This window comes from Schistocerca serialis, chromosome 2 (assembly GCF_023864345.2).
Source record: "Schistocerca serialis cubense isolate TAMUIC-IGC-003099 chromosome 2, iqSchSeri2.2, whole genome shotgun sequence".
Taxonomy (NCBI): domain Eukaryota; kingdom Metazoa; phylum Arthropoda; class Insecta; order Orthoptera; family Acrididae; genus Schistocerca; species Schistocerca serialis.
Window position 1 is genome coordinate 660,510,754 of NC_064639.1, and position 20,742 is coordinate 660,531,495.

General features: G+C 44.7%; 1 protein-coding gene across 1 annotated transcript in view; it reads left to right on the forward strand.

Moving 5' to 3' along the window:
• Positions 1-342: 342 nt before the first annotated feature.
• The window catches only part of LOC126456314 (neuropeptide CCHamide-1 receptor-like), a 221,654-nt gene continuing 201,254 nt past the window's right edge, over positions 343-20,742 (forward strand). The window contains exon 1 of the mRNA XM_050092064.1: positions 343-357. Within this exon, the coding sequence (XP_049948021.1) occupies positions 343-357 (15 nt within the window). The remainder of the gene's footprint in view (positions 358-20,742) is intronic.

Consider the following 20,742-nt stretch of genomic DNA (forward strand, 5'->3'; position numbering starts at 1 on the left):
TACCAAAGAAGCAGTCTCGGATCCCTACATAGGCTGTGCCTTGATCATCTGGTAAGCAATGTAAAAGTTTTGGTTGGAATAAGACTAGATAGGAGCAAGCTTCAAAGAAAGTCAGAGAAAATTATTGCGCTATTTAGCACTTTAAACTACATATTAAATGGTGTTTATTTAAATTATTGGGAAGTTGATAAATGCTTGAAGTTATGTGTGCCTGAGAGAGACTCTAAAGCTACAAGACAGCTGCTTCCCAACTCATAGAGTGTAAATGCATTGGGCACATACGTTAAACTACAAGAGGAAGATGGCGACTCTGAGGAACATGGGTCGAACTACAAGAATAAGATGGTGGAGCAGGAGGTGAGTTCGAACTACCGTTGTAATATCTCTGGAGTGTCAGAAATGCAAATACAAGAGTAAAGTAGTGGCTCTGGAGCGTATACATTGACAAATGACGACAAAGCTGGCGGACCAGTGGTCAGAAACTGGAATTCCACAATTAACTACGAGAACAAAGATGCCAGAGCAAGGTCAGAGATCGAACTAGCACAGCAGAATGGCGGCGCTGGGGTACACGGTATTGGTTGTCTCATTTTTATGGCAGTAATATACAGGGTTGTGATTGGGTGTGTTCGTGGTTGTGTAGGTTTCTTCAAACGCTGATAAGGCCTTCTGCCACTTTCCACACTGCAGCCTTGCCACTGCATGTAGGCGACCAGGATGTGTGACGTCACAATACAGTATAAATGACGATACACACTAAGCTTATGTTTCGTGGGCCAGATGCCTCATAACCCTGCAACCCATGTCACACGGTTGTAATTTGCTTATTATTCTCGACAGAAGCAAATGATCCGACTATTGTATAGTCAGTGATGACCATTAAGTCCGTTGGTCTGAAATTCAGTGGTGGGGCGGGTGAACCCTATACGGCGGATCCCACTGTGAACCAACCTCCACAAATATACGTGTGAGATTCCTAGATGCATACTGACCAGTTCGCGCTACTGGTCTGTGTTATAAACAGAATATGTCTAACTCTGCATACGAGTGAGTCTGCACATGGGACAGCCACTCGAGATTCGATTATAACTACCACGAACTCACATTCTGGTAATACAGTGTCCATTTGTGTGTTATTCACTACGGTTCGATAACACACAGACCAGACCATTTAAGAGTGGATGTCTTTAGCGTAGAATATGTGGCCTCACAAATTTGGCCTAGGAGATGGAGGAAAGTAAGATGGGAAGTTTTATTACCCGACATTTATAAAACATATTTAGAACTGTTTAACCGATGTACATGTTGTTTGCAGCGGAGTGAAATCATGGAGAGATAGGGGCCTCACTACAAGACTTAAAAATTATAACCAGTAGCCTTATTGGGGAGAAATTTGATCAATGACTTCTGTTTCTGTCAGATTTAGGCGAGAGAGATGTGAAAATGCGAATTTTCCCCAAAATTTTTAAGGAATAAAACTGGATTATCGAATTAACCATTAATGAATATATTTTGAGAAGCTGCTGTCACCATTATTTGAAGAGTACAACAGAAACAGTAGCAGATTCTGCGATGAAGAGACTCTATGAATGACGTCCAGGGAACACCGATACCCTGGTGACAGCTGATCACGCGCTATAAATTTGACCATCTCCAATTAGAAATCCAGGTTGTCCTAATTCAGCACGAATAAGTATTCTTACTGATTTTACTACTTTCCAGCTAATGCTCCAAACAGAAAGTATACAGTACAGACTTTTTTATTCTTTGCTGAGCGTAATTATTTTTGCGGTATAACATGGCCGAAGTAACAGGTGGCAGACAGTGCATCAGTTAGTGATAAATTTTCCGTCTTATCAGAAAATAGGACTTATATTAAATTATAAGTAAGATTCTAAATAGCAGTTCTAGAAGTGTGATATTTTACAAAGGCCTATACGATTATTTAGTCACTACTGACAGTTACAGTTCTAGCCTCTGTATCTGTTTCGTGACTTAAGGATTTAATGTTCCATCACACATCTAATTCGCAAAGTCGAGCCTCCATACTACACAGATCGAACCAAAACTTCATCCACAAAACTTACACGGTTGTTAAGGGACATTTTGTGAGTGTTTTGGCACAAGGAGCCTCTGTTTCCAGTGCCTTGTTACACAGTAAGTATATTTCGTTTCCTTTCTTATCCCACTTACCTCCACATCTTCACTACACTGAAAATATCTGCACAACTATGCGAATGACGACGATGTGTCCCATTCGGAAACGAAATTGTTGCATTCCTTCACGGTAGCTGCTGTTGATGACAATAATGGCACAACTTACACCTCGCCACAGCTGCTCGGTACCACCTCGGGTCTGTTACTTCAGCGGTGTTAGTAGTATTTGAATAGTATTACACAGGAGTAGAGATTAGTCTACTGCTGGTGTAATAATTCAAAGGAAATGGTATTACTCTGTAACGAACTACCAGAGACCACAGATCATTTATACCAAAATATTCAAAGAATATCCCTCAGTAAACCCCGAAAATTTTTATTGTGTATATGGGAGTCTCTAGCTCACACATTTACCAGCACTCAGTAAACTTCCCCCTAGATACAGTGATCAATCTATGCTTTTTCCCAGTCCTTACTCGTTCATTTCCACCAGGAATTGGAGCTGTCCGTCAAGTAAAACCAAAGTCGATACCTGGTCAGCAGAAGCAGTTACGGAAACTACACTGCAATATCAGCCTCATCAACGTTATCATAATCTGTATTCTATAGCAATTTATACTGTATTTTAAACGCCTTTCTTCTTATTATTTTTCTCCATTTTGGCCTTCAGAGAATCCAATTAATTCCGATCAGCTTCTGTTCAAATGGTTCAAATGGCTCTGAGCACTATAGGACTTAACATCTATGGGCATCAGTCCCCTAGAACTTAGAACTACTTAAACCTAACTAACCTAAGGACATCACACAACACCCAGTCATCACGAGGCGGAGAAAATCCCTGACCCTGCCGGGAATCGAACCCGCGAACCCGGGCGTGGGAAGCGAGAACGCTACCGCACTACCACTAGCTGCGGACAGCTTCTGTTCATTTGGTCTTTACTTGTCCAGTATTCTTTCACTCTCCACCACCACCTCTGTGAATGATGCTGCATTCCTTGACGTATGTCAATCCTGGACAATTATGTCAACATCAATTTTTTACTTAAAAGTCACCCTACTTTAATCTCCGTTTCCTATATCTTCATTTCTTGCAAATCTCTTTTTACTATTTGAATATAGCGTACACTGGCTCTCCTGTAGACAAGAAGTTTCAAAATTTGATGAACCAACCACCCTTGGTCCACTCTAAGAATTTGTCTTAACTAGATAGTCATTCTTTTTCTGTTGGTGACCGAGAGCGTCTTTGAGTATATAGGTCTTGTTCGCTCATATTCTATCTTGACTGTCACCTGTTCTTCGAGCTCCCATTATCCTCCTGAGAATACGTTGTTCCACGAGTTTTAGAAAGCTAAGTAATCCGTTCCTACAAGGTGCTGACTTCATGCTGCTAAAGTTTCATTTCTGCTCGCTGTCTGTAAATGTCTTAATTTTGCATTGGGATATAGACTCTGTTTACTGAAGACGTCCATAATGACGTTGCGTGCTAAATTCATTTGAACTGAAAATTTGTAAATATGAATGAGGCTGAAGAGTATGGACGTTCTTGCTGTTAGCGTATCTCTAGAACCATGAAAAGGGAGAAAAAAGATTGACGATACCATTATCATGTTGCCTTCCTCCCCATCACTGTTCCATGGTAATACACTCACGAATACAAACATTCGACACAGCCTACTGCAAAAACGGCTCAGAACAGTAACGACATCCATGAAAAATTCAGCAGGGCAAATCAAAAAATGGTTCAAATGGCTCTGAGCACTATGGGACTTAACATCTGTGGTCATCAGTCCCCTAGAACTTAGAACTACTTAAACCTAACTAACCTAAGGACATCACACACATCCATGCCCGAGGCAGGATTCGAACCAGCGACCGTAGCAGTCGCGCGCTTCCTGACTGAGCGCCTAGAACCGCTAGACCACAGCGGCCGGCCAGGGCAAATCACTGTGACGTAAATCACTAATAGACGCCGTTATACGGTTTCATATTTCTTGAGTGTCAGATGTATTATACACGGTGGTGTGTTGTTTTAATCGTTTCGCCACCCTGCTCCCACAGATTAAAATGTTCGTTTACCGCTGTAGGAACGTTTTCCTTTCCGGAACTACTGTACGTTCCAGAGCTCAGGGGGCTCCATCTATTATATTATTCATACAACAATTGCTTAAGGCTCACCCAAGTTTAAACTGTCATCAGTGCACACTCTTCGATTGCTCTAACGAGCATAAACTTGGCATTTTTCTGTCGAGCTTAAGGGTGGTATAGCGGGGCTACTCCTCGTAAATAGCTGGTCAGAGTGTAGAGTCAGTGGTAATACGTTTACTTACAGCGCCGTCACACTCGCTACCTCTTCTCACTGCTGTGAGTGCAAGGCCTCAGGCGTTTAATCTGCGCTTCTGGACCGGCTATAAGTACTTTTCTTGTCATTTCGACGTTTGCATGTCAGAAGCAGCACCTTAATTATTTCGTTCTCGGAGTGATGTAATTAGTAATCACTTTCCTCTTATCTCTTGTATTCGGCAATATATCACTGTCTACTTTTCCTAGTCGCTAAATCCCCTTAACACGTGACATACATAAGAATGTAATTACTGTTCCGTCTCTAAATTCTAATTTCTGGAAATATAATTTACGGAAATAGTGCTTTGGGTGTTATAAACCGAAACTTGTAGGTCTTTGCATTAGATCTGCCGACATTCTCAGTGGTCCTCTTTCTAAATAGCTTCGACAGCCTCACGATAAATGTCTGACGGATTGGTCACATTGATCAGCGGCGTAAGCAATTAATATTAAATGAGGTTCACTTCAATAGTAGTTGCCCTGACAACATAGTTGCACCCAGTTGATACAATGAAAATGTCATATAGCGAACGTTGGGTATTCCGTGAGGGTACCAGTTCTTTTTCATGTGTATCATCTATGGAGTATCATATCTGCATCACCCAAGGCTGTCTGTTGTATTTGTCCAATACAACTTTTCAGATTAGTTGTATCTTTAAACGACTCTAAAAATAAGTTACTCTTACCTGCTTTAGCATAACAGATCATACGGCAGCAGTCCATACCCTCGTGCTTGATCTATACTTTTATGGATCTCCCCAGGAACGTAATTAGCAGGATTCTTCCGAATATCTGCCTATGTCGTCGCTAATACGTGATTTGTGTGGAGGGACCAGGAGACACTGACACGATGCTACTGGAAAATTCGTAAACAGCGTAAAACACGACAGCTGCTTCCAGAAGGTTCGTAGTTAGCAAGAAATGGCTGTGGACGCAGTAAAGTAAATTCTTCCTCTACCACACTGTCGCTCAATAAATAGGTGGGCTTCAAAGCTCTTCTTTCATATGAAACCAGAACGACTAGGTTCACATAGAACATATAGCGCTTTTTCGACAGGTCACAAGGAGTCACTTTCATGAGTACAGTGGCACAGCATCGGTAACATTTTCCCTTAAATAACGATGCAATCAAACACGTACAATTCACAACATAACAATCAGATCTGTTTCTGCGCACTAAAAAAAAAATTTCAGGTCGTAGCCTCACTCGTACAACAATTCACTTGTCTGGTTGCTTATGGCACCCCAAGGTCAGTTCCAGGATCATTTTCCCTGGTTTCCTATGGGCTGACACACACAAGGAACCTACCACAGATTGACATCTATGGCATATATTCTGTGTAGGACTGTCGCCCATATACTGTGCACGACATTACGTAGAAGTTTGCTTTACATTTATTACACATAAAATTGCGAAATTACATCATTCTAGTGACTGAAACCTCTCTCCCAGTGCAGCTAGTTATGAAACGTTAACAGGAGGCCGTCTGTGAGGTCTATAAGAGAGGAAATATTACATTGATACTTTAGGTTATATTGATGTACACGTCATGAGGCAGGTTCAGGATGTGTTCTGCACAGCCAGGGATAAAAAGGTAGATCGTGGCAGTGCTCGTTTGTCTTCCAACTACCAGCTTCATCACAATATCCAGGTGTTCTCTGTAATGGCAACTGGCAGGTACAGGATGTGTTCTGCACTGCCAGGGGTAGATGGTACTTCGTGGCACTGCACGTTTGTCTTCCACCTTCCAGCTTGATTACATTATCCGGGTGTTCTCTCTACTGGCAACTGCCAGGTTCAGGATGTGTTCTGAACAGCCAGGGAAAGATGATAGTTCGTGGCTCTGCTCGACTGTCTTCCACGTTCCAGCTTCATCACATTATCAATGTGTTCTATCATCTGGCAACTGGAAGGTCCAGGATGTGTTCTGCACAGCCAGGGAGAGATGGTAGTTGGTGCCACTGTTCGATTGTATTCCACATTCCAGCTTCTTCTCATTATCCAGGTGTTCTCTCTTCTGGGAACTGGCATGTTCTGGATGTGTTCTGCACGGCCAGGGAAAGTTGACAGTTCCTGGCACTGCTCGTTTGTCTTCCAGCTTTCTGCTTCATCACATTATCCAGGTGTTCTATATCCTGGCAACTGGTGGATTCAGGATGTGTTCTGCACAGCCAGGGAGAGATGGTAGTTCTTGGCACTGCTCGTTTGTCCCCCAACGTCCAGCTTCATCACGTTATCCAGGTGTTCTCTCTTCTGGTAAGTGGCAGGTTCACGATGTGCTCTGCACAGCGAGGGAAAGATGGTAGTTCATGGCACCGCTCGTTTGTCTTCTACCTTCCAGCTTCATCACACTATCCTGGTGTTCTATTTTCTGGCAACTGGCAGGTTCATAACGTGTTCTGCACAGACAAGTAGAGATGGTAGTTCGTGGCATTGCTCGTTTGTCTTCCACCTTCCAGCTTCATCACGTTATCCAGATGATCTCTCTTCTAGCAACTGGCAGGTTCAGGATGTGTTGTGCACAGCCGGGGAAAGATGGCAGTTAGTGGCACTGCTCGTTCCTCTTCCACCTTCCACCTTCATCACATTATCAAGGTGTTCTCTCTTCTAGCAACTGGCTGGTTCAGGATGTGTTCTGCACAGCTGGGGAAATATGTCTGTTCTTGGCACTGCACGTGTTCTTCGTGGCACTGCTTGTTTGCCTTCCACCTTCCAGCTTCAACACATTATCAACGTGCTCTCTCTTCTGGCAACTGGCAGGTTCAGGATGTGTTCTGCACAGCCAGGGAAAGATGTTAGTTCGTGGCACTGCTCGTTTGTCTTCCACCTTCCACCTTCATCACATTATCCAGGTGCTCTCTCTTCTGGCAACTGGCAGGTTCAGGATGTGTTTTGCAGAGCCAGGGAAAGATGCTCGTTTGTCTTCCACATTCCAGCTTCATCACATTAACCAGGTGTTCTCTCTTCTGGCAAGTGCAGGTTCAGAATGTGTTCTGGACAGCCTGGGAAAGATGGTAATTCATGGCACTGCTCTTTTATCTTCCACTTTCCTGCTTCATCACATTATCCGGGTGTTCTATCTTCTGGCAACTGGCAGGACCAGGATGTGTTCTACACAATCAGAGATTCTTCTCTCTTCTGGCAACTGGCATTTTCAGGATGTGTTCTGCACAGCCAGGGGAGGACGTTAGTTCGTGGCGCTGCTCGTTAGTCTTCCACCTCCCAGCTTCATCATATTATCCAATTGTTCTCTCTTCTGGCAACTGAAATTTTCAGGATGTGTTTGGCATAGCCAGTTGGTGATGGTAGTTCGTGGCACTGCTCGCCTGACTTCCACCTTCCAGCATCATCACATTATCCAATTGTTCTCTCTCCTGGCAACTGGCGTTTTCACGATGTGTTCTCCACAGAAAGGGAAAGATGTTAGTTCGTGGCACTGCTTGTTTGTCTTCCACCTCCCAGCTTCATCACATTATCCAATTCTTCTCTCTTCTGGCAACTGGCATTTTCAGGATCTGTTCTGCACAGCCAGGGAAAGATGTTAGTTCGTGGCGCTGCTCGTTAGTCTTCCACCTCCCAGCTTCATCATATTATCCAATTGTTCTCTCTTCTGGCAACTGAAATTTTCAGGATGTGTTCTGCACAGCCAGTTGGTGATGGTAGTTCGTGGCACTGCTCGCCTGACTTCCACCTTCCAGCATCATCACATTATCCAATTGTTCTCTCTCCTGGCAACTGGCGTTTTCACGATGTGTTCTCCACAGAAAGGGGAAGATGTTAGTTCGTGGCACTGCTTGTTTGTCTTCCACCTCCCAGCTTCATCACATTATCCAATTCTTCTCTCTTCTGGCAACTGGCATTTTCAGGATCTGTTCTGCACAACCAGGGAAAGATGTTAGTTCGTGGCGCTGCTCGTTAGTCTTCCACCTCCCAGCTTCATCATATTATCCAATTGTTCTCTCTTCTGGCAACTGAAATTTTCAGGATGTGTTCTGCACAGCCAGTTGGTGATGGTAGTTCGTGGCACTGCTCGCCTGACTTCCACCTTCCAGCATCATCACATTATCCAATTGTTCTCTCTCCTGGCAACTGGCGTTTTCACGATGTGTTCTCCACAGAAAGGGAAAGATGTTAGTTCGTGGCACTGCTTGTTTGTCTTCCACCTCCCAGCTTCATCACATTATCCTATTCTTCTCTCTTCTGGCAACTGGCATTTTCAGGATCTGTTCTGCACAGCCAGGGAAAGATGTTAGTTCGTGGCGCTGCTCGTTAGTCTTCCACCTCCCAGCTTCATCATATTATCCAATTGTTCTCTCTTCTGGCAACTGAAATTTTCAGGATGTGTTCTGCACAGCCAGTTAGTGATGGTAGTTCGTGGCACTGCTCGCCTGACTTCCACCTTCCAGCATCATCACATTATCCAATTGTTCTCTCTCCTCGCAACTGGCGTTTTCACGATGTGTTCTCCACAGAAAGGGAAAGATGTTAGTTCGTGGCACTGCTTGTTTGTCTTCCACCTCCCAGCTTCATCACATTATCCAATTCTTCTCTCTTCTGGCAACTGGCATTTTCAGGATCTGTTCTGCACAGCCAGGGAAAGATGTTAGTTCGTGGCGCTGCTCGTTAGTCTTCCACCTCCCAGCTTCATCATATTATCCAATTGTTCTCTCTTCTGGCAACTGAAATTTTCAGGATGTGTTCTGCACAGCCAGTTGGTGATGGTAGTTCGTGGCACTGCTCGCCTGACTTCCACCTTCCAGCATCATCACATTATCCAATTGTTCTCTCTCCTGGCAACTGGCGTTTTCACGATGTGTTCTCCACAGAAAGGGAAAGATGTTAGTTCGTGGCACTGCTTGTTTGTCTTCCACCTCCCAGCTTCATCACATTATCCAATTCTTCTCTCTTCTGGCAACTGGCATTTTCAGGATCTGTTCTGCACAGCCAGGGAAAGATGTTAGTTCGTGGCGCTGCTCGTTAGTCTTCCACCTCCCAGCTTCATCATATTATCCAATTGTTCTCTCTTCTGGCAACTGAAATTTTCAGGATGTGTTCTGCACAGCCAGTTGGTGATGGTAGTTCGTGGCACTGCTCGCCTGACTTCCACCTTCCAGCATCATCACATTATCCAATTGTTCTCTCTCCTGGCAACTGGCGTTTTCACGATGTGTTCTCCACAGAAAGGGAAAGATGTTAGTTCGTGGCACTGCTTGTTTGTCTTCCACCTCCCAGCTTCATCACATTATCCAATTCTTCTCTCTTCTGGCAACTGGCATTTTCAGGATCTGTTCTGCACAGCCAGGGAAAGATGTTAGTTCGTGGCGCTGCTCGTTAGTCTTCCACCTCCCAGCTTCATCATATTATCCAATTGTTCTCTCTTCTGGCAACTGAAATTTTCAGGATGTGTTCTGCACAGCCAGTTGGTGATGGTAGTTCGTGGCACTGCTCGCCTGACTTCCACCTTCCAGCATCATCACATTATCCAATTGTTCTCTCTCCTGGCAACTGGCGTTTTCACGATGTGTTCTCCACAGAAAGGGAAAGATGTTAGTTCGTGGCACTGCTTGTTTGTCTTCCACCTCCCAGCTTCATCACATTATCCAATTCTTCTCTCTTCTGGCAACTGGCATTTTCAGGATCTGTTCTGCACAGCCAGGGAAAGATGTTAGTTCGTGGCGCTGCTCGTTAGTCTTCCACCTCCAAGCTTCATCATATTATCCAATTGTACTCTCTTCTGGCTACTGAAATTTTCAGGATGTGTTCTGCACAGCCAGTTGGTGATGGTAGTTCGTGGCACTGCTCGCCTGACTTCCACCTTCCAGCATCATCACATTATCCAATTGTTCTCTCTCCTGGCAACTGGCGTTTTCACGATGTGTTCTCCACAGGAAGGGAAAGATGTTAGTTCGTGGCACTGCTTGTTTGTCTTCCACCTCCCAGCTTCATCACATTATCCAATTCTTCTCTCTTCTGGCAACTGGCATTTTCAGGATCTGTTCTGCACAGCCAGGGAAAGATGTTAGTTAGTGGCGCTGCTCGTTAGTCTTCCACCTCCCAGCTTCATCATATTATCCAATTGTTCTCTCTTCTGGCAACTGAAATTTTCAGGATGTGTTCTGCACAGCCAGTTGGTGATGGTAGTTCGTGGCACTGCTCGCCTGACTTCCACCTTCCAGCATCATCACCCAATTGTTCTCTCTCCTGGCAACTGGCGTTTTCACGATGTGTTCTCCACAGAAAGGGAAAGATGTTAGTTCGTGGCACTGCTTGTTTGTCTTCCACCTCCCAGCGTCATCACATTATCCAATTCTTCTCTCTTCTGGCAACTGGCATCTTCAGGATCTGTTCTGCACAGCCAGGGAAAGATGTTAGTTCGTGGCGCTGCTCGTTAGTCTTCCACCTCCCAGCTTCATCATATTATCCAATTGTTCTCTCTTCTGGCAACTGAAATTTTCAGGATGTGTTCTGCACAGCCAGTTGGTGATGGTAGTTCGTGGCGCTGCTCGCCTGACTTCCACCTTCCAGCATCATCACATTATCCAATTGTTCTCTCTCCTGGCAACTGGCGTTTTCACGATGTGTTCTCCACAGAAAGGGGAAGATGTTAGTTCGTGGCACTGCTTGTTTGTCTTCCACCTCCCAGCTTCATCACATTATCCAATTCTTCTCTCTTCTGGCAACTGGCATTTTCAGGATCTGTTCTGCACAGCCAGGGAAAGATGTTAGTTCGTGGCGCTGCTCGTTAGTCTTCCACCTCCCAGCTTCATCATATTATCCAATTGTTCTCTCTTCTGGCAACTGAAATTTTCAGGATGTGTTCTGCACAGCCAGTTGGTGATGGTAGTTCGTGGCACTGCTCGTCTGACTTCCACCTTCCAGCATCATCACATTATCCAATTGTTCTCTCTCCTGGCAACTGGCGTTTTCACGATGTGTTCTCCACAGAAAGGGAAAGATGTTAGTTCGTGGCACTGCTTGTTTGTCTTCCACCTCCCAGCTTCATCACATTATCCAATTCTTCTCTCTTCTGGCAACTGGCATTTTCAGGATCTGTTCTGCACAGCCAGGGAAAGATGTTAGTTCGTGGCGCTGCTCGTTAGTCTTCCACCTCCAAGCTTCATCATATTATCCAATTGTACTCTCTTCTGGCTACTGAAATTTTCAGGATGTGTTCTGCACAGCCAGTTGGTGATGGTAGTTCGTGGCACTGCTCGCCTGACTTCCACCTTCCAGCATCATCACATTATCCAATTGTTCTCTCTCCTGGCAACTGGCGTTTTCACGATGTGTTCTCCACAGGAAGGGAAAGATGTTAGTTCGTGGCACTGCTTGTTTGTCTTCCACCTCCCAGCTTCATCACATTATCCAATTCTTCTCTCTTCTGGCAACTGGCATTTTCAGGATCTGTTCTGCACAGCCAGGGAAAGATGTTAGTTAGTGGCGCTGCTCGTTAGTCTTCCACCTCCCAGCTTCATCATATTATCCAATTGTTCTCTCTTCTGGCAACTGAAATTTTCAGGATGTGTTCTGCACAGCCAGTTGGTGATGGTAGTTCGTGGCACTGCTCGCCTGACTTCCACCTTCCAGCATCATCACATTATCCAATTGTTCTCTCTCCTGGCAACTGGCGTTTTCACGATGTGTTCTCCACAGAAAGGGAAAGATGTTAGTTCGTGGCACTGCTTGTTTGTCTTCCACCTCCCAGCGTCATCACATTATCCAATTCTTCTCTCTTCTGGCAACTGGCATCTTCAGGATCTGTTCTGCACAGCCAGGGAAAGATGTTAGTTCGTGGCGCTGCTCGTTAGTCTTCCACCTCCCAGCTTCATCATATTATCCAATTGTTCTCTCTTCTGGCAACTGAAATTTTCAGGATGTGTTCTGCACAGCCAGTTGGTGATGGTAGTTCGTGGCGCTGCTCGCCTGACTTCCACCTTCCAGCATCATCACATTATCCAATTGTTCTCTCTCCTGGCAACTGGCGTTTTCACGATGTGTTCTCCACAGAAAGGGGAAGATGTTAGTTCGTGGCACTGCTTGTTTGTCTTCCACCTCCCAGCTTCATCACATTATCCAATTCTTCTCTCTTCTGGCAACTGGCATTTTCAGGATCTGTTCTGCACAGCCAGGGAAAGATGTTAGTTCGTGGCGCTGCTCGTTAGTCTTCCACCTCCCAGCTTCATCATATTATCCAATTGTTCTCTCTTCTGGCAACTGAAATTTTCAGGATGTGTTCTGCACAGCCAGTTGGTGATGGTAGTTCGTGGCACTGCTCGTCTGACTTCCACCTTCCAGCATCATCACATTATCCAATTGTTCTCTCTCCTGGCAACTGGCGTTTTCACGATGTGTTCTCCACAGAAAGGGGAAGATGTTAGTTCGTGGCACTGCTTGTTTGTCTTCCACCTCCCAGCTTCATCACATTATCCAATTCTTCTCTCTTCTGGCAACTGGCATTTTCAGGATCTGTTCTGCAAAGCCAGGGGAAGATGTTAGTTCGTGGCGCTGCTCGTTAGTCTTCCACCTCCCAGCTTCATCATATTATCCAATTGTTCTCTCTTCTGGCAACTGAAATTTTCAGGATGTGTTCTGCACAGCCAGTTGGTGATGGTAGTTCGTGGCACTGCTCGCCTGACTTCCACCTTCCAGCATCATCACATTATCCAATTGTTCTCTCTCCTGGCAACTGGCGTTTTCACGATGTGTTCTCCACAGAAAGGGAAAGATGTTAGTTCGTGGCACTGCTTGTTTGTCTTCCACCTCCCAGCTTCATCACATTATCCAATTCTTCTCTCTTCTGGCAACTGGCATTTTCAGTATCTGTTCTGCACAGCCAGGGAAAGATGTTAGTTCGTGGCGCTGCTCGTTAGTCTTCCACCTCCCAGCTTCATCATATTATCCAATTGTTCTCTCTTCTGGCAACTGAAATTTTCAGGATGTGTTCTGCACAGCCAGTTGGTGATGGTAGTTCGTGGCACTGCTCGCCTGACTTCCACCTTCCAGCATCATCACATTATCCAATTGTTCTCTCTCCTGGCAACTGGCGTTTTCACGATGTGTTCTCCACAGAAAGGGAAAGATGTTAGTTCGTGGCACTGCTTGTTTGTCTTCCACCTCCCAGCTTCATCACATTATCCAATTCTTCTCTCTTCTGGCAACTGGCATTTTCAGGATCTGTTCTGCACAGCCAGGGAAAGATGTTAGTTCGTGGCGCTGCTCGTTAGTCTTCCGCCTCCCAGCTTCATCATATTATCCAATTGTTCTCTCTTCTGGCAACTGAAATTTTCAGGATGTGTTCTGCACAGCCAGTTGGTGATGGTAGTTCGTGGCACTGCTCGCCTGACTTCCACCTTCCAGCATCATCACATTATCCAATTGTTCTCTCTCCTGGCAACTGGCGTTTTCACGATGTGTTCTCCACAGAAAGGGAAAGATGTTAGTTCGTGGCACTGCTTGTTTGTCTTCCACCTCCCAGCTTCATCACATTATCCAATTCTTCTCTCTTCTGGCAACTGGCATTTTCAGGATCTGTTCTGCACAGCCAGGGAAAGATGTTAGTTCGTGGCGCTGCTCGTTAGTCTTCCACCTCCAAGCTTCATCATATTATCCAATTGTACTCTCTTCTGGCTACTGAAATTTTCAGGATGTGTTCTGCACAGCCAGTTGGTGATGGTAGTTCGTGGCACTGCTCGCCTGACTTCCACCTTCCAGCATCATCACATTATCCAATTGTTCTCTCTCCTGGCAACTGGCGTTTTCACGATGTGTTCTCCACAGGAAGGGAAAGATGTTAGTTCGTGGCACTGCTTGTTTGTCTTCCACCTCCCAGCTTCATCACATTATCCAATTCTTCTCTCTTCTGGCAACTGGCATTTTCAGGATCTGTTCTGCACAGCCAGGGAAAGATGTTAGTTCGTGGCGCTGCTCGTTAGTCTTCCACCTCCCAGCTTCATCATATTATCCAATTGTTCTCTCTTCTGGCAACTGAAATTTTCAGGATGTGTTCTGCACAGCCAGTTGGTGATGGTTGTTCGTGGCACTGCTCGCCTGACTTCCACCTTCCAGCATCATCACATTATCCAATTGTTCTCTCTCCTGGCAACTGGCGTTTTCACGATGTGTTCTCCACAGAAAGGGAAAGATGTTAGTTCGTGGCACTGCTTGTTTGTCTTCCACCTCCCAGCTTCATCACATTATCCAATTCTTCTCTCTTCTGGCAACTGGCATTTTCAGGATCTGTTCTGCACAGCCAGGGAAAGATGTTAGTTCGTGGCGCTGCTCGTTAGTCTTCCACCTCCCAGCTTCATCATATTATCCAATTGTTCTCTCTTCTGGCAACTGAAATTTTCAGGATGTGTTCTGCACAGCCAGTTGGTGATGGTAGTTCGTGGCGCTGCTCGCCTGACTTCCACCTTCCAGCATCATCACATTATCCAATTGTTCTCTCTCCTGGCAACTGGCGTTTTCACGATGTGTTCTCCACAGAAAAGGGAAGATGTTAGTTCGTGGCACTGCTTGTTTGTCTTCCACCTCCCAGCTTCATCACATTATCCAAGTCTTCTCTCTTCTGGCAACTGGCATTTTCAGGATCTGTTCTGCACAGCCAGGGAAAGATGTTAGTTCGTGGCGCTGCTCGTTAGTCTTCCACCTCCCAGCTTCATCATATTATCCAATTGTTCTCTCTTCTGGCAACTGAAATTTTCAGGATGTGTTCTGCACAGCCAGTTGGTGATGGTAGTTCGTGGCACTGCTCGCCTGACTTCCACCTTCCAGCATCATCACATTATCCAGTTGTTCTCTCTCCTGGCAACTGGCGTTTTCACGATGTGTTCTCCACAGAAAGGGGAAGATGTTAGTTCGTGGCACTGCTTGTTTGTCTTCCACCTCCCAGCTTCATCACATTATCCAATTCTTCTCTCTTCTGGCAACTGGCATTTTCAGGATCTGTTCTGCACAGCCAGGGGAAGATGTTAGTTCGTGGCGCTGCTCGTTAGTCTTCCACCTCCCAGCTTCATCATATTATCCAATTCTTCTCTCTTCTGGCAACTGAAATTTTCAGGATGTGTTCTGCACAGCCAGTTGGTGATGGTAGTTCGTGGCGCTGCTCGCCTGACTTCCACCTTCCAGCATCATCACATTATCCAGTTGTTCTATCTCCTGGCAACCGGCGTTTTCACGATGTGTTCTCCACAGAAAGGGAAAGATGTTAGTTCGTGGCACTGCTTGTTTGTCTTCCACCTCCCAGCTTCATCACATTATCCAATTCTTCTCTCTTCTGGCAACTGGCATTTTCAGGATCTGTTCTGCACAGCCAGGGGAAGATGTTAGTTCGTGGCGCTGCTCGTTAGTCTTCCACCTCCCAGCTTCATCATATTATCCAATTGTTCTCTCTTCTGGCAACTGAAATTTTCAGGATGTGTTCTGCACAGCCAGTTGGTGATGGTAGTTCGTGGCACTGCTCGCCTGACTTCCACCTTCCAGCATCATCACATTATCCAATTGTTCTCTCTCCTGGCAACTGGCGTTTTCACGATGTGTTCTCCACAGAAAGGGAAAGATGTTAGTTCGTGGCACTGCTTGTTTGTCTTCCACCTCCCAGCTTCATCACATTATCCAAATCTTCTCTCTTCTGGCAACTGGCATTTTCAGGATGTGTTCTGCGCAGCCAGGGGAAGATGGTAGTTCGTGCCACTGCTCGTTTTTCTTCCACCCTCCAGCTTCATCACTATATCCAGGTGTTCTCTCTTCTGGCAACTGGCAGGATCAGGCTGTGTTCTGCACAGCCGGGGAAAGATGTTATTTCGTGTCACTGCTTGTTTGTCTTCCACGTTCCAGCTTCATGACATTATCCAGGTGTTCTATCTTCTGGCAACTGGCAGGTTCAAGAAGTGTTCTGCATAGCCAGGGAGAGATGGTAGTTCGTGGCACTGATCATTTGTCTTCCACCTTCCAGCTTCATCACATAATCCAATTGTTCTCCTTTCTGGCAACTGGTATTTTCAGGATGTGTTCTGCACAGCCAGTTAAAGAAGGTAGTTCGTGTCACTGCTCGTTTGTCTTCCACCTTCCAGCTTCATCACAATATCCAGGTGTTCTATCTTCCGGCAACTGGCAGGTTCAAGATGTGTTCTGCATAGCCAGGGAGAGATGGTAGTTCGTGGCACTGCTCGTTTGTCTTCCACCTTCCAGCTTCATCACATTATCCAGGTGTTCTCTCTTCTGGCAACTGGCACGTTCAGGATGTGTTCTGCACCGCCAGGGAAAGATGTTACTTCGTGACACTGCTCGTCTGTCTTCCACCTTCCAGTTTCATTGCATTATCCAGGTGTTCTCTCTTCTGGCTACTCGCAGATTCAGGATGTGTTCTGCACAGCTGGGGAAAGATGTTAGTTCTTGGCACTGCTCGTTTGTATTCTACCTTCCAACTTAATCACAATATCCAAGAGTTCCCTCTTTTGGCAACTGGCAGGTTCTGGATGTGTTCCGGACAGCCAGGGAAAGATGTTACTTCGTGGCACTGCTCGTTTATCTTCCACGTTCCAGCTTCATCACCCTATCCAGGTGTTCTTTCCTCTGGCAAATGGCAGGTTCAGGATGTGTTCCGCACAGCTGGGGTAAGAAGTTCGTTCTTGGCACTGTAGGTGTTCTTCGTGGCACTGCTCGTTTGTCTTCCACCTTCCAGCTTCTTCTCATTATCCATGTGTTCTATCTTGTGGCAACTTGTGGTTCAGGACGGGTTCTGCACAGCCAGGGAATGATGGTAGTTCATGGCACTACTCGTTTGTCTTCCGCCTTCCAGCTTCAACACTTTATCCAGGTCTTCTCTCTTCTGGTAACTCGCATGTTCAGGATGTGTTCCGCACAGCCAGGGAGAGATGGTAGTTGGTGCCACTGCTCGATTGTATTCCACATTCCTGCTTCTTCACATTATCCAGGTGTTCTCTCTTCTGGCAACTGGCAGTTTCACGATGTGTTCTGCACAGCCAGGGAAAGATGGTAGTTCGTGGCACTGCTCGTTTGACTTCCACCTTCCAGCTTCCTCACATTATCCAGGTGTTCTCTCTTCTGGCAATTTTCAGGTTCGGGATGTGTTCTGCACAGCCAGGGAAAGATGGTACTTCGTGGCATTGCTCTTTTGCCTTCCACCTCCCAGCTTCATGACATTATCCAGGTGTTCTCTCTTCTGTCAACTGGTTGGTTCAGGATGTGTTCTGCACAGCCGGGGAAAGATGGTAGTTCATGGCACTGATCGTTTGTCTTCGACCTTCCACCTTCATCGCATTATCCTGGTGTTCTCTCTTCTGGCAACTGGCAACGACGTGATACACTCCAGATGCATAGACCATCTGTGCTTTTGACAGGGTCTCCAAAAAATATAATTACTACAACCAATCGCTCTCATATTTTGTGTTCATTTTTTGTCACCCGCAACTAGTAACAAAATGCCAGAATAGCCATTATCAGTTATGTACTAACACAACAATCAACACTCCCTCTTGCTTCTGCGTGATTCCACACCTCCCCCCTTCTTGTCTGTACACGACACTAGCAATCCTGCAGCTTTTAATGCCTCTGTCAGATCTGCAAGGCTAACATAAGACCACATTGAAGCATTGTGTCTCAGTCTTTCAAGTATTTGTCATATGCATAATTGTGACAGAATAGGTATTTCAATATGTCACTTTCTTATTTACAGTTTGGTTATCTTCTTTAATTAGAGCTTTATATATACACTTAGGTAGAAATAAACTTCTGTAAATTTCTTACGTTTCTATAAATATTCTCCATTGTGATCCAAAGGCATAAATATTAATTATCGTGAAAATAATTTTCTCAGATTTCAATACCGATTTTACACAGAATTATTACAGGTAGAGTCTTAAAATTGATTTAAGCCCATTTTATATTGTTTTCACAAACTTGCTGTTAGAATATGCACTCTTTCTAGCGTCTTCTGGACACTCACATCGGAACTCCCAATTCCGTCATTTTCCCTAAATCCAATGGAAACCTCCTTAAAACTTGATCAGAACAACGGGATTAGGCTGTTTTTACTTTATTCTGGGGCAGTATGTGGCACAAAAGAAACTGAAAGTGTAGTGAATTTGAAAGTGTGTTTTTTCATGTGCATACAGAGTAAAGCCAGTATTTTGCCGTGTATGTGCAGTATGCACTGTACCTACATTCCTGCCGATTTTTTTGTAATTGTCACTTTTTCTATGTGGTATTCCAGACTCTTGACAGCTGGGCAGGCTGATGTAGGTCTTTGTTCTTCTTTGCCAAATATTTCAGTAGACTAGGCTTGGAGTGAGGCTGAGGGGTCGCAACTGAGAGTAGTTGTGAGGCGGCGTACAGTTCTGGCATTCGTCTGATAACCGAAAGACGCCACCTCAAAACCTTCGTCAGAACTGAGGGACTGGAGCTGTTTGAACTACGCCCTGCCCAAGTTCGTATGTGTGTGTGTGTGTGTGTGTGTGTGTGTGTGTGTGTGTGTGTGTGTGTGTGTGTGTGACAGAGAGGGAGAGAGAGAGAGACAGAGAGAGAGAGAGAGAGTTTAAGTTATGCCAATAGCAGAACAATACTTGGTTATTTTTATTTACAAATGTGTGATGGTTTTAAGGTTAAATGTCATTCAGCATATTTGATGTTGAATTGCAGTTGAGTGTGCTCTGATTTTCAACTTACTGGCAGATTAAAACAATCTGTTGGACATGGATTCCAACCTGGGACCTTTTACCTTTCTTCCAGGAGGGACAGTCTGGTTTAGACAGGTGCATGAAGGTTAGTAACTGCAGAGTAATGGTACAGAGGGTGTAGATCAGAAGTAGAATGTTTGTACATGCCTAAGTGGTTTACAATGTTGAAATATCACAGTCTTGTGAGTGCATAATATTTTCCAAATTTGTAGCAATGACTTCTTCTGAAGTGTTCTGTCAGGTTAGCTCTATAAGGCTTCACCAAATTATTTGATATTCGCAAGTAATGACACTACTCAATACATTCGCCCGCATCATGCATACTGCATGTATTCATTCACTGATGTCGTAGGGGATAGCTAGAAAATAGGTTCATTGTACAAAAAAATGTGTTTATAGTGACATGCAGAATCATACATTTTGTAGGCATTTGGATACACAATCTCGCTGACTATATATATAATTTGCTATCAACAATCCACTGCAGTTTGAGAAAAATAACGATACTCACCAGCACAGTACTATAAATATAATTTATTTGCATTTCTGTCTAATGAGCCTAGCTTTGAAGCAGAAATGAATGCAATGTTCAGCTATTAAAAACATTGCCCATTCAAGTGAAATGTCTGAGAGACAGAAGTGTTTTCAAATGTAGCGTAAGCTGTTTCTCCGTAACAGCTGTGTCTGTACCATAAATAAATCTCTCGATAGAAATAATTAGTCAATTAGAAGACTTTAAGCATGTAGACACACTGGCGGGAGAAGCATCTGGTTTCATCTGTGCTATGTTCTGTACTATTACTTAATAAGTATTATATTCCAATTGTGTCTGCAATATTTGGTTCAAATATCTCATTCCACAAAGACGATTGAAACACGGTGACACAGTGGAATATAAACATATGCGATTTGATGTAGACTGGAATCTGCCAATAAATCTGAGCAGCGTTCTTATCTTCGCAACCTAACAACCGTCTCTGAATGCGTGACATATTCGGAAAGAAACGCCAAACATGTGTGGCATTCAACATTACCATTATCAAGGCTGCTCGTTCCACTCACGGCGATTTTTGCTCTGCTTGGAAGTTCCAACCTAATTAAAACCTCAGAAATTGCGACATATTCCGCAAAAAGCATCAAACATGTGTGACAGTGGTGACTAAAAGTTGTTGCTGCTCGTTTCAGAAGAGGTAATTTAAGCTGTGCTACTAGGTACCAACCTAACGACCACCAAGGCAAAGCTTATATATTCTGAAACAAAAAGCGATCTTGCGTCACATACCGCGTAATAACGTCCCACTACACATCAAAGCTACTCCGTTTTTTAACTCACCGTATCCTATTTAGTTCATATATTTCCCCCAAGACGTGCTGTACATGCGAGTTCGTAGATTATTCAGAAGAGGTGCTACCACAGCCTTTGTTCATGGTTGCCAACATCCGGACTATAACAGGCGTTTAGCCGTCTATTTACTACACCTCCCACTCTTATTAAGTTATCACACTGTAAAAGATCAAGTTCCGCCACTCCTCTTGTTAAGAAAATTA